Genomic DNA, 14,867 nt, shown 5'->3' with positions numbered 1-14,867 from the left:
CTCGCAGTCCTGTTCTGGATTAGTTGCGGAGAGTAGAGGCAGGTAGATTTAGAAAGAGGCTGTTAAAATAGTCCAAGCTAGAGAGAACCAGAGCTTGGGATACCATGAGCTTCTGGGGGAAGGAGAGGAACGGAAGAGTACCTCTGAGGAGGTGCAGTAGGAAACGTGACTTTTTAGAGACCTCAGAGATGTGGGCAGAGAAGGAAAGGGTGGAGTCAAAGATGACCCCGAGGTTCTTAGCCTCGCAGGTGGAGGTAGGAGGGCGGTCAAGCGTGGCTGGCCAGAGAGAGGGGAAAGGATGGTGAAGGTGTGCCGATGAGGAGGATCTCAGTCTTGCTGGCATTCAGACAAAGATCATTGGCTGTGCACCAATCTTGAATGGCAGTTAGGCAATCGGAGAAGAGAGAGGGAGAGGAGGTGGCAGAGGTCAGCCTGAAAATGAGTTGAGTGTCAGCATAGCACTGGAAATTTGAGCAGAAAGTGGCAATGCAGTGGATGAGAGTTGTCAGGTATTGGTTGAAAAGCCAGGGAGAGAGGTTATACCTCTGGGGAACACCACAGGTAGAGAGGAAGATAGATGAAAGGAAGGACCCAAGTAGAACCTGGGAGGGTTGATCTGAAAGGAAGGAAATCAGCCAGGTCAGGCCCAGGTTTTCAAGGAGACTGTTGAGCAGGATGGTATGGTTGACCGTGTCGAAGGCAGAAGAGATCGAGGAGGATGAGGACAGAGGGAATGTTAGTCCAGGTTGGAGAGCAGATCTTAAAGGATGTTCAGGAGAGCAGTTTCCGTGCTTCTGGCAGCTCTGAAGCCAGACTGGTGGTCATGGAGACAGCCAACAGAATTGGAATGAAGGTTAAGCTGAGAGATGGCCAACTTTTCCAGGAGTTTGCCCAGAAAGGGAGTAATTGAAGTTGGGCGATAGTTAGCTGGACAAGAAGGATCAGCTGTGGGTTTCTTGAGAAGAGGATGCACAAAGGAGTGCTTCAGATGGGAGGGGATGGATCCCGAGGCAAAGGAGTGGTTGCAAAATCAGCAAGGGCCGGAGCAAGACTTGTCTAGTGACCTTGTCGGGAGAAAAGAGGAAAGGACGAGTAGGATGGTGGGGGGTGGCTAAAGGAGGGTAAGCAAGCACAGATGGAGAGGGGAGAGGAGGAGTGTGGGTTAGAGGGTGGACAGGATGGCCTGGGTTTTTTAAATGAAGTGAGAGGCAAGGGCATTGCGAAGAGCCTGGGAGGCAACAGGAGGGGTAGAGACTGCAGCAGGTTTGGCCAGCTCCTTGCAGATTTTAGAGTTCGGCTGATTTGTTAGATACCGCAGAGACACGAGCTTGAATGTGGACTCTCCTCTTGGTGAGGACTGGCCTGTCGCCTGCTACAAAGGCAATTCAGACTCTGTTTGTCAGAGGATGAACAGGAAGTCCTCCATTTCCTCTCAGCTGCCCTACATTTACGTTTCAGTGTAGCTAGGTCAGAGTCGTACCAGGAATTGCACTTGGCTTTGGACTTCAAACTGATCCTCATGACAGGGGTAAGAGCATAAAGTGTATCAGAAATTGAAGAGTAGAGCAGAGACAGTGCTTTGTCAGGATGTGAGCCAGCCAAAGGTGGAGGGGCTGGGTGAGAGAAAGTGGCGGCAAAAGCCTCAACTGACACACGCTTCATGGGCCGGATGTCCGAGAAGGTAGGTGGCAGTGTTGGGGAAGGCTTGGCTTGGGGGGGGGGGGGGAAGAGGGGGATTGATCAGAGGGAGTGATCGCTCCAGTAAAGAGTGGTCACAGGGATGGAGGGGGAGGTCAGAGTAGTTCAAGACAGTGTGTGCCCTGCAGAGTGAGTCGGGCCAGAGGGGAGGATGGGCAGGGAGAGGGAGTCAGAGGTCACGGAAGAGTACAGAGGAGGAACAAAGTCTAAATGTATATTGAGGTCACTGAGGAGGAGTTGAGTGGTAGAGGCCAGGATGGAGGAGGAGAGGTCTGCCCACTCAGAGAGATGTCATTTAACCAGGAGGCTGGTAGATGGTAACCATAGTAAGGGAATGGGTGGGCGAGAGAGAGCCTACAGACAAAGGCATTCAAAAGAGTAGGTCTGAGTGGGAATGATAGAGGCAGGAATCCACTCAGGAAAGATCAGGGCTAGTCCCCCCCCCCCCCCTCGGACTGGGAGGATCAGGGTGCTGAGAGGATTTTGTAGCCATCAGGGAGGAGTGTCAAAGCTTGTGACAGAGCTGGCCGTGAACCATGTCTCAGTAAGACCAAGGTCTAATTCTTCAAGGAGGTGGCAGATGTCAGAGGAGTGTTTGACAGCAGAGCGAGAGTTGAGTGGCAATATTAAGAAGTTTGCCGCCTTAAAGGTGCATGTTTACCAACTGGGTCTTGCTTCCCTTGACCTGCTGTTTGCCTGTCCAGAATAAATCTGCCCTAGGTTTTACCTACCTAGAATAACCTTGGGTTGTTCATAAAGTGTAACATTGGGTTTTGCGTCCCCCTAGTCTGTTCTAGACCAACAGTCTTACACCTGCCTTTGAGTTGCTGATAGCTCCTTTAAAAAGTGTGTACATTTTACGTACCTTGAGGTAGCTGTTGCCATCCAGAAATAAGTTATTGCTTATCTCAGTCTGTTTTACTGATCTCAAAAGCACCTGTAATGGAATATTACATCCTTACGTTTTACTCGCCTAGTATAACTGTGGGTTATCACAATAGAAGTTAAAGGTTTTTACTGTACCTAGACTAAATTTTCCACTATTAGCAAAAAGTATATTGTCCAGTTGGTTTACTGTGATATTCCTTGCTGAGCATCACGGTACAAGTGCTAGGGTCAACTTTCCTAATATTACTGACAGTAATCTAAAATGTAACTATTGGTTTGACTTCCTAGAACTGCTGTTCCAAATAAGGTTGTATGCTTTGGCCTGTGTACCTTGAAGCATAATGTTGGGGTTTTCTATGTGTTTATATGATCTGTGATAGTACTTATTACCCCCAAGAGTTATCGGGGCGTACTTGTATTTAAATAAAACATTTTTTACAATGTATAGTGTTTCAGTGTTCATTGGACCATTTATATTACTATTTCTTTGTACTGATTCTACAGACCTCTCTCCTAAGGGAAGCCTGGCTGCTCTGTCTACACTACCCTGAACTCAGGTGGTACAGCCTTATACTAAGAGTGGAGTCTTGTACTGTCTCAGTTGAATGGTTTTACTAAGACCTTAGTTGGACTTCAGAAAGATGTCCGAACAGACTTGTTATAGACCACTGATTCCCCTCTTGAGCTTTGCTACCCTGCTCCCTTACCGTTATTGGGTTTGGCTAGAATTCAGTGTCTCCCTGTTCACCATAATAGGACTTCCTCAATCCACCCCAGGGTTGATCAAAATGTACTCTACACATTGACTACAGATTGTTGGCATATCCGTTGGCCCCTGACACAAAATGTTTATTCTTCACAAAACTAGTGGTAAGGGTGAAAAAGATGTCAGGTAGAGCCTTGCTAACAAGCGCCAGAGATGCTTGGAGTTGGTTGCAAATATGTATGCATATTCTCAGCAAACAGTATTTCTGTTATCGCCGACTGTTAAAAAAAAATAAAATTATAATTTGCATATTACAACAATTCATGTACTTGAGTAAATCCTGTTTGAACTGCAACCTGGATTTGGGTATTGGCTAATGAAGGCTTTATTTTGTTTCTTTAGAAAAAAGCAAGAGACCCCAATAGGTTTGCAAACCGAGGGGGCAATCTGCTAAAAGAAGAGAAGCAGCGGGCAAAACTACAAAAAACTCTTCCAAAGGTATAAGATGTAATAAGGCTATATGTTCCACTACACTAACTTTGTAGAATGTAAGCTTGCACCCATTGTCGTATACAACAAAGTAAAAGATCGACCAATTCCAGGGTATATGCATGCAGCAGTTGCGGAAACCCTGTGTTTATGCAAGATCTTCATTTAAAATGTCTATTTACTAGTGGTGATTCTATATTGCACAGCATTTTAATTTAGCAGAATGTGCTACTGCACTAGTGATTAAAACCAAATTACTGGATTAAAGTATGTATCAGCCTGTTTTGCACCAGATCGGTCTGACACTAATCCTCTCATTCAAATAATTTGGCTTGCACTAAAGTGCATGCTCTTCCTCTGAGGTATACGTCAGGAGGTGGTGCTACAAGGTTTTGGGGAGATTTTTCATTTTTCTGTTAAATAACCTCTACCTGTGAGAGACCGAGCACTTTTTTCGATGCCTTGATCTTTTTGTCTACTCTCCTGAATGGGGTGAACACTTGCCCTTCATTCTTTTGCTCCGACTATGGGAACCCTTGTTCGTTCTTTTTTTGCTTTATTTTATGAAATCCTGCTTTCCTCCATGTTGTAAGATTTTAACCTTCGTGCTAAATCTACCTCATTTGTGAGAACCCCGGAACTTTTTGATGCACTGGTGTATTATTTTTCCCTATACTTCAGTGAGTGGGAACCTTTTTACTCTTTTTATGGGTGTCATTTTCTAAGACTAGCCATAGTGACCGTTTATATCCTCTTTGCCAACTTTAGTTATATACATTTTTATTCTTACAGGGTTGCACTTTCGTCTCCCTTTTATTTCCTCTGGCTAACCTTGTGAGAACTACAGTTCCCAAGGGTAAAAAGGATATTTCTATCCCTTCTACTAAGCTTCAAATCTTACCCAACACTCGCGTAACACGTTTTTAGTTCTGCTTTATTAGCGTTCATTATTCGCCCAGTTCTTTTTTGCTGCAATAGCACCAGTCGATGACGCACCCGATGTAGACTGCGACGAGCACCACGAAGAGGAGAGGGACATTTTTTCTGAAAATTGCTGCTAGGCAGGTTGGCACCCATACAAATAGGTTCTCCATCCAGGTGGTTGACCTAATGTCCTGTTTCCTTCATCTTCTCATGTATTGTTAGAATCTCCTTGACAGCCTCTGTGAGTGTCCTGTTTGCTGCATCAATTGAGGGAATGGCCGATCTTGTGGCGCACACTTCCTTCCATTGCCGTCATTAAGTCCAAAATTCTCCAGCATGGGGTCTGGCATGGATTCACATGCTCATGAATATTCCCCGTCGTCAGGCTGGGAATCCTCGGTAAAGAAAAAACCAGTATCAGTTTCGTTTCTGATCTGTCTTTCGTAGTAGCAACCAATCACTGACCTCTGCGTCATACTGACCACAGCCAATGACTGCCCTCTACCTAAGCCCCGCCTCTGGCAGCCATCTTCAGATTTTTACCGCACGTTCAAGTGTTGGGATCCTCGTGCTATTGCTCTCGAGCGTTAGTGCTATTTTTTCACGTTTTTTCTCAAACTTCGATTTTTTTCGGTCAAAAAGAGCCTCAAGCTCCACCGATTCGTCATCCGATCAACGGGGACCCGTGTCGGATTCGTCTACGCCCCTCAAGGGTGAAGATTTCGTCGAGCTACACGTTTGGAGGACTCCAGAAGTTTCTCAGGCCCATCTCGGACATGGCCCAGGAGAAGGGAAGCTCGACGCCCGGAAAGCTGTTCAGGGTCTGCCCTGGATGCCAGCTTCAGAATGTCTTTAAGGAGGACGAACACTCCTTTTGTCTTTACTGCCTACATGAGGACAAGACGCACGTGGAGAAGGACTGTGCGTTTTGCGGCAATATGTCGGAGCGGACCATGAAGGACCGCCATCAACGTCTCGCCAACTGGCTGGAAGGGAAGAGCCCGTCAGGCGAGAAGAAGAAATCCAAGCGGTCTTCTAAGACCTTTGAGGACGCCCCGGCGACTGGGGTCCAACACAAGGCCAAGCACTGCGAGTCCGCTGGCACCGGGAGTTCTTGTCGTGGAAAACAGCGTTTCTTGTGGCCATCACCTCCGCACGACGGTTGGGAGAGATCCAGGCCCTTTCCTGCAAGGCCCCGTACTTGACTTTTTCACGACACGAGGGTAGTGCTCAGGACGCACCCCTCCTTCATGCCCAAGGTGCCGTCGGACTTCCACCTCAACGAACCCTCGGTGTTGCCCGTTTTCTTCCCGTCGCCGGCTGAGAGGACTATGCACTCGCTGGATGTGGCTAGAGCGCTGAAGTTCTACGTGGACCGCACGAAGGGTTTTCGGAAGACGTCACAACTCTTTGTGAACTTTGGACCTGTCAATCAGGGGAAGGCTCTCTCGAAGGCTTCCATTTCCAGATGGCTCTCCGGCTGTATCATGTACGGTCATCGGTTGGCAAACCGACCCCTGCCTGGCCGACCGAGAGCCCATTCCACCAGAGCGATCGCAGCTACCACGGCGTTCCTATCTGGTGTGCCCTTGCTGGACATCTGCAGGGCTGCTACGTGGAGGTCGACGCACACCTTCACGAAATTCAACTGCGTTGATCGGGATTCCAGGGAGGAGTCCAGGGTCGGCCAAGCAGTGCTGCGCAACCTGTTCGCCTAAGGTGAGCCTGGTGAGGAGGTAAGATTTGCTTAATGTTGAGCCTTTGCCATCTCCCGTGGTTGTGCATGTGCACTGCTATGTATTCTTTATTCATGAGCATGTGAATCCATGCCAGACCCCATGCTGGAGAAGGAACAAGTTACTTACCTGTAACTGTTGTTCTCCAGCATGGGTCTGGCATGGATTCACATGCGAACCCTCCCGCCTACCCCTCTGCGGCTCTTCACTTGGTCATACTGCCACTTCACGTGCTACCAAATCTGAAGATGGCTGCCAGAGGCGGGGCTTAGGTAGAGGGCAGTCATTGGCTGTGGTCAGTATGACGCAGAGATCAGGGTTTGGTTACTACTACGAAAGACAGATCAGAAACGAAACTGATACTGGTTTTTTCTTTACCGAGGATTCCCAGCCTGACGACGGGGAATATTCATGAGAATGTGAATCCATGCCAGACCCATGCTGGAGAACAACAGTTACAAGTAAGTAACTTGTTTCTTAACCTGTTTTGGCCAGTCCTTGGGTGCAAAGCTCGAAGTTAATCTCGGATGGCATTTTACTAAGCCCTGGGCTTCTGAAAACTGTCCTAACAAGGGGCTCCTTTTTCTGAAGTCCAATTACGGGCTTAGTAAAATCATTAAACTGAGACAGTACAAGACTCCACCCTTACTATAGGTATGTACCACATGAGTATATGGTAAGGTAGACTGAGCAGTCAGGCCTATTTTAGGAGGGAAAAAGGGCAGTAGGAAAGTACACTGAACCTGTAGTAGACCAAGGATTCAATAGAAACACTTGCAAACAGAAGTATTATAAAAAAAGGTTTATCATAAATCCATGGAGGCCAAGTTAAGTCTTGGGGTAAGTACTGGTCATAGTCATAAACACATTTATAAAAACCAACCACAATGCTTGAAGGTACACAGACCAAGTCATAACACCTTATTTAGATCACCTAGCAGTAATTCCGGGACGCCCAACTTTAGCAGACACATTTAGTATAGGTCTCACCTATTGTTGGGCAGCAAAAACCATGAGTTAGTTTTAGATTTATTTCTGTAATACAAGAGTAGTAGACTGTCATTTATGCAGTGACGCTCAACAAAGAAATCACATAGTAAACCAACTTAAGAATATGCTTTTCTGAATAGTGGAACACTCATTCAAGGAACAGTAAAAACCTATAACTACGTTGAGGATAAATTATAGGTGAATAGGACCTTTTTTAGAGTTGCTTTTCAGATCAGTGGAACACAGATCACGGTAAGCAGCAACTCTAACTTGTTTTAGGATGGCACACCACCTCAAGGTAAGTAAAATCCATATACTTTTTAAAGGAGCTACCAGCCACTTAAAGGTGTAGGGATAAACGTGAGGCCATTTTAGAATCTGTATAAAACAGACCAGGGAAAGCAAACCCCAGTTGAATTTACACACTAATATACACACTAATATTCTGAAAGAAATTAAGTAAAGCCAACAGCATTACTTTTAAGAGGCACAACCAATTCACAGATGAGTAAATTTCTCCAGCATGGGGTCTGGCACGGATTCACATGCTCATGAATATTCCCTGTCAGACCGGGAATCCCTGATAAAAGAAAAGTTTCACTTTCATTTACAAACTGTATTACTCCTACGTCCCGTCCCCTTTCTTCCATACTTCTGGGACATTCCGTCCTATGTGACGGGACGGGAACAGAGCACTTTTTGTAAAAAAAAAAAAGCATGAAATTGAAAAATGTTACCCGGGGTACCACACGTGGCCGTAACCGTGCCCTTAGCTCTGCATCGCCCTTCAGTCTTTTTCTCCGTGCGGTCGGGGCTGGACACACTAGCATCATCGGGAAGATCTTTTTTTCTTTTCCGTTGTCGTCCTCTCCTGCTCCGGTTCTGCGGTCGCGTAGTCCACAATCTATGCCGGCAGCGTCTGGGATTTGCCAGTTCCTCTTGTGAGCGTTGCTTTGCTAGGGCTCTGCTTGTAGTGTCTGGGACCGCATCACCGTTGGGACTCGTTTCTTCTGCGACACCCTTTCGGTCTGACACTTCAACATCGTCTTCGTAGGTGGGAGGAAATCTTCCAGAAGGTTCCTCCATCCCATTTGGAACTCTTCATTGATGGAAAGAGACGCCTGGTAAGTGCCTTACTTTCCAGGGCACCCCGGCTGGGGGAAATCCTTCCCAGGGTCCTCCAGGTTCGGGAGGGGCTTCAAAAGCTTTGCTACCAGGGTTATCCCTGAGGTGCCTCGCAGGCCTGATAGGCATACCAGGGTTTTCTGCAAGGGGCCTGCCTGTACCGGATCACGATCCGAGGTTCACCGATCAGGTGCTAATAGCCAGCATAGTCGTGCTGACGCGTTGGGTACCGGAGTTTGCTCTGAGGTCTCATTGTTAGGAGCTTCCTGCACAGACACCAGGGTGCGCCCTGAGGCTTTCTGTACCGAACCATGGTTTGAGACCCCTCTCGGGGGAGCTATTAAGACCGGGCTCTGCGCAAAGGTTCCTCTTAACGAGGCTAAGGTGTGTACCAACAGAACTGAGAGGCCTGTTAAGGTCTTGTCTTTAAGGTGGATTCCTCAACTTTCCTGCGCTAGCAGTGTTACCGGTTCTGTTGAGGGGGCACAGGGAGAGGTCGTCGGCCGGAACTCCTATTACTGCCTCTGCCGAGGTTCCTTGTGTCCAGGCTAAAATTCCAGTCAGGTCGCCTGACTAGTCTGTGGAAGTAACTGCCTCATCACACGTGATGCAGTTCTCCTCAGATGATCACAAAATGGCGGGCGTTCCCACGTGGTCTCCGGCAGCCATTTTGGATTCTTCCTTCACACCCACGCCATCGTCGGCGGGTGCTGGGAATCTTCTTTTCGGTGGACAACCTTTTCCACGCGACAGTGTGAATCCGTTCTGCCCTTACTATAACTGGCGTGCTCGGATGCCACTACCACATTAGGTCTTGCTTCCTCCTACATCTGCCCCATTGGTCTATGTAGACCCAGTTGGTGGCGGGCCCTCTTGGCAGCCCTCTTCACTGCGTTTGTGGGGTTAGGCTCCTCAAGAGAGGCCTCTGCCCACTCCAGAACCTAAGGTCTCGGCAGAGGATGCCTTTCTTGGGAAATTTCATAGTCTAATGAATTCTGATCCCATGAGGGAGTACTTTAAGGGCCTTTTTTAGAGAAATCTGCCCTCAGTCTCCGTTGCCTGCCCCAACAGTTCCTGTCATGGCGCCTAACGCCCCGGCGGTAGCACCTCCTCTGCCTCCTGGCGCTCCTCCTGCCTCCCTTGTCACCGGTGGACAAGACTCCAGCAGAGCGTGATGTCGATATGACTCTGTCGCAGTCGGGGGATCCGGATGCTCTAGACGACCCTTTGGCACATCAGGACAGTGAGGACCAGCCCCGCTCTGTACGAGCATTTCACGACCGTCTACTGGACATGTCACTCCTTGACATACCAGTCCCTGAGGCACCCTCTCCGCAGGAAGGGGTGCTATCGGGGTGCTAACCTTGTCTCCACAGGAGTGCACCGGCCTGGTCCTACAGAGGGACGGTCTGGCTGAGGCCCTCAAGGTCTGGGATAAACCCCCACACCGGACTGCACTTAAATAAAAGGATTGACTCCCGTTACATGCTTCACACGTACGAGGAAGTAGCCTTTGCATCATGCCCGCTACCATCCTCGACGGTGGTAGCGGCCGCCACTCTGCAATCCAAGCCTGCATCTAAGTCTTCCGCAGCTGTGGCTCAAATTTTGTCCAAGGAGGACAAATTGCTCGATTCCTTGGGCAAGAATATTTTTGCCATTTCGGCGCTGCAATTGTCAGGCTAACGCAGAGCTCATCTTGGTGGCGGAAAATATGAAACTGTGGAGAGATTTGTCTGACTTCCAGGAGGGCATTCCTGTTGACGGGTTAGAAGACTTTAAAGGTGGCTTGTCAGACGCCAAGGTGTTGGCGCAGGATATGCTGGAGGCTGCTCGTGGCCTCATGCTGGGGGTGTACACCTCTTGTCAGGCTTGGCTTCGTGCAACAAAGTTTTCAAAGCAGGTCGAAGATAAAGTTCTGGACCTGACTTTTGAGGGCATAGAGTTGTTTCATTCTTGAATGGATGATGAGCTCACCAAGACAAAGGCGAGCGCGCATTCTGCCAAGTCTGTTGCTTCTCATGAAGGCCCAGTCAAAGCTCAGAGATCTGGGTCCCTATCTCGATCCTCTTCAGGCTTCGGAGGGTTCGAAGACCGCAGTTCGTGTAGGACTGATCCTCCCCCGGGTAACTCCCTCCAGAGGCAGCAATGTGGCCGGTTTTTCTCAGCCGTCAGCCTCCTCTTCAGAGACCGGTATTCTCTCCACCGAAAAGTGTGCAAAATTATATTTTTTGTCACTCGCACAAGACTCCGGTGGGAGGACGAATCTTGTCTCATCTGGAGGCTTGGCAAACCATCACTGATGACGGTGGGTATTGTCCGTTGCTCGGACGGGCTTCCACTTGCCCCTACCCTTCAATCCTCCCTTTCAGCAGTCTGGGACGCCCTCCTTCAGAGCAGAGGTCCAGAAGCTTCTAGATCTCAGGGCGGTGGAACCCGTTCCCCTAGGGCATGGGTGCACAACATACGGCCCGCGGGCCAGTTGCGGCCCGCCATGCTCTTTTGTCCGCCCCGCGAGGCACAAAGACTTTCCTTACGGAGGGCGGCCCGCAAGCAGCATCGGCCGCCCTCCATTAGGAAAGTCTTGGTTGTCTTCCGGGCAGGACAAAACACTGGCCCTTATTGGCTCAGCACACACGCACCACGTCGCTCCTTCGAGCCACGTAGTGCGTGTGCTGCACCAATGGAGGGCCAGCCCTACGGCTGGCGTGGTCCATAAGGCTTGATGCCGGAAGGTCTGTCTTGTGTTTTACTCTGCACGCCAAACCAGGTTTGACCCCTTTATTCGTTTGGAGGGCTTCAGTAACCGCTTCTGGCTACAGTGTGCCTGCAAGGGGCAGGAAGCAAGGGAGGTGCCCGAAAAGCCCCTGTCCTTGGTCTCCAGGGCAATGTGAATGCACCCAGTACTGATTGGCAGGCTGTCCTTGCAGGACAGCTACCGTACTGTGTGAGACTGCTAGGCTGTGTATGAATGGGAGAAACATGCTTAGAAAGGTGAGGCTTCTTGGACTGAAGAGTCGACCACTGGGGAAAAGCAACCCAACGAAGAAACGTGAACGAAGCTTGCTGCATCCTACTGGACCACTGAATTGCCCGGTGAAGCCCTGCTGTTGTGCTGAAACTCCTTTTTCTGATCGACAAGAGAAGCTCCGGCAGGGACGACTTCTTCCCTTGGGTTAGTGGGACCAACTAACACCGAGATCTGGCTAGAAACTCCAGGAGTCTCCCCAGGATACTCCAGAAGCAGGTCAAACAGAGCTCGAATCCCCACAACAGGGTGCTGTACTCTAGCGTGAAGGAAGCCAAACTGGTGTCCAAGATCGGCGGTGGTGCTGTTTACCTAGTGCTGAAATCGCGAAGTGCCTCTGATCCGAAGAACGCCTGTAGCTGCCGCCAACCTTTGAATTGCTGTGCAGGAGTCTTCCAGAAGTCCTCCCTCTTGTAAACACGACTGAGGCCCAGGAATACAGGATCTGCATCACTGCAACCAGACAGAACCCAGCTAGATCCTCTTCTAACCAAAGGTACTGTTCTGACTTGGGGTACTTAACTCTTTCTTTAGTTCTGCTCTTCTCAGTTGGGATTTCCAGTAACTGCTTTCCAGAGTTGATTTCAGCTCTAACTTTCACAAGTGTAACAGCTTGTGACGCTACAAGTGATTTTTCTTCAACAAACTCTCTAACTTTGTCCCTCCTAGGTGATACATTGGTTTTTAGATAAAAACCTTTCCCAGCAATATTAATTAGACTTCATTGGGAGATTGAAAAGTGCTCACATGCTCCGAGAACCTGTTAATCTTTTCCCTTCATAAAGCATTGTTAGGCAGAAACCTGTGCAGTTCCCTTACGGAACACTGCAAAAGATTTAAGACTACAGGTGTTGGCAGTAAACCCACTTGGTAGCAGTCTGCACGGCCCAGATTTACCTGGTAGCTGTGGCTGAGCAGTCAGACTTCTCTCAAGAAGAGTTAGACAGTATGCAAAGTATACACAATAGGCACCCAGACACAATAATACAAGCAAACACTGACCAGAGCTGAGGTATCAAAGTATATGATTATTTATTTTAAAACACACGGTTTGAAACACTCCAGCACTCTTGTTGTAAAATATTCTAAACATAGTTACTATTGTAATATATACACCCCTTTTCCCTTATCAGATAAGTCACAGTAAACACCACTTATTTTCATACAGAGGTGAGCACTTAACTAGATGGCATTCCAATAAATTGAGAATGGGAGGGGAAAAGACAGAATATGGAAAGGTACACCACTCTAAGGTTCAGGAACACTGTTAGCAAGGCAGAAGAGCAAAAGTCACTGGTGAGCCAAAGTCCAAAGGCTGGGCCCACTCTTAGAGAGAGCAGAGCACAAATGCGCCCAAGATCACAGTTACCCTAGGCTTAGGAAGTCTTGCAGAGGGTTCAAAAAGAGTTTAGAGAGGCTTAGGAAAGTTTAGCCAGGGTGTCCCAGGTTCGAAAGCCGGGGACTAAATCTACCCCGTACAGTCGGTAGCAAGGGAAGCCAGGCGGGACACGGTACCTTAAGTGGGAAGGATCCTCCAGCGGTGGCAGTTGTTCCTGCTAGTGGGTGCAAGTTGCGTCGTCGTCCAGGGGAAGAGAAGATCTCGACTTGGAGGAAAGATGAAGGTTGTTGCACTACCAGGGAAGAAACCAGCCGTGGAGTTTTCCGATTAAAGGTGGTATCTTTGTTTCGCGGTTGTGGTAAAACGTGGTATCCCGGTTGCCAGGGTGCTTGGCACAGGCAAGGTGGCCACGAGGTACGTCGGGAAGGCGAAAAGACGGTGAAACTGGTTATCCCCACCAGTCAAAGGAAGAAGACTCTCCAGTGGGAGTTCTCCTCTGTTGTTGGGAAAAGTGGTGAGACGGTCCAGCAGGGCTCCACCAATGGTGTCGTCGTGGCAGGTCGGCTCAGCTTCTCCCTCGTCGGATTCTTAGGTCCTGTGGCGACTTCTGAAGTTCCAGTCCCCAAAGCCCTGCTTTTATGCAGAAAAACCCCCATTCACTCAGCCTAGCTGTCACTCAAACATGCTAAGTGGTGAGCCGGCCGGCTCACCACTTGGGCCAATCAGGACGGAGTGCGACATGAGTTGCCTAGGCAACTCAGTCCAGGGTGCCTAAATCCCCCTCCACCCCTCCTAAGTACCCCAGACACAGTGGCACCACTTTGGAGAGCTTCTGTGGAGAAGCCTGCCAAAAAGTGGAACAAAGGGCTCGACTTGGGTTGGAGTCACAGAAGAGAACACAAACGCCATTTTAGAATCAAGTTTTGGCAAAAAATACCAACCGGAGAATTAATAATTAAACCGGCGATATGTTCAAGGCTACCGTAAATAATTAAATAAAGGTAGTAGCCTAAAACAATGGGAAATCCCATAGGAAAATATTTGCGGTTGAATATTAAAAGTAGTATCCACTGCCACCAGCCAAAACTCGATCAGGGGGGACGGAGACATGCCCCCTCGCCTAACAGACCCTGGGGCAATCTAATTGCCCCAGCCAGTACGTACACAATATGATGGTTTGTACTGGTTGTGTTCAGAATTTAAGACTAGTAAAGTCAATGGTGACTTTACATGCCCTGGGAGACAGTAGTCAGTCCCAGGGTATGGAGTCTATGCTGGGGGGGTCACTATGACACCCCTGTGTCACTGCACTGAGGGTGCTGTGTAACACACATCACAAAAACACATGAAGCCCTATGGAGTAAAAACCCCATAGCCCATTAAACATATCTAGATTCAAAGAAACACACTCAAATCATGCCCAAGAGTGAGGGTAAAAGAGTCTCGCTCTTGGCAGGAGAAAAAAATAAACCCAAAAAATCCAGCAAAGCTGCTGGGGGACTCACTACGTTAGGAATTTCAGCCTAAACAGAGAATTCTCCCTAACAAGCATATAAACACATTATTCAAACACTATGCTTTAAATACACAGATCAAAGCACAGACCTTATTTAGAACCGCTAACAGTTTTTTTTAGGGGGGGTAAGACCGTTGTATATACATTCAGTATAGGGCTCACCTATTCTTGGGGAGTAAAACTGGAAGTTACTTTCAGGTTACTTTACAGTAATACAAAGGTAGTAGACCCTGTCAGTTATGCAGTGATACTCAGTAAGGAAATCACACACATTTTTGAATAGTGGAACATAGATTCAAGGAACAGTATTTCTGATGGTTGTGGATCTGCTTAGAATCACATCCTGAGCATATAGTCCGACATTTGGTGGCAATCGTGTGGGTATTGCATCTTTCTATTGAAGATTGTAAAAGGGGCGTCGACCTGGG

General features: G+C 48.4%; 1 protein-coding gene across 4 annotated transcripts in view; it reads left to right on the top strand.

Moving 5' to 3' along the window:
- PRC1 (protein regulator of cytokinesis 1) overlaps positions 1-14,867 on the top strand; it is a 626,832-nt gene that overhangs the window by 308,638 nt on the left and 303,327 nt on the right. For all 4 annotated transcript variants that reach the window (XM_069625201.1, XM_069625203.1, XM_069625202.1 and 1 more), the window contains exon 9: positions 3,695-3,790. In XM_069625201.1, coding sequence (XP_069481302.1) covers positions 3,695-3,790 — 96 coding nt within the window. The remainder of the gene's footprint in view (positions 1-3,694; positions 3,791-14,867) is intronic.

This window comes from Ambystoma mexicanum, chromosome 11, assembly GCF_040938575.1.
Source record: "Ambystoma mexicanum isolate Mex_15411 chromosome 11, UKY_AmexF1_1, whole genome shotgun sequence".
In the NCBI taxonomy this organism is placed as follows: Eukaryota; Metazoa; Chordata; class Amphibia; order Caudata; family Ambystomatidae; genus Ambystoma; species Ambystoma mexicanum.
Note: the sequence above shows the minus strand (reverse complement) of the source record. Positions and strands in the feature narration are given on the sequence as shown.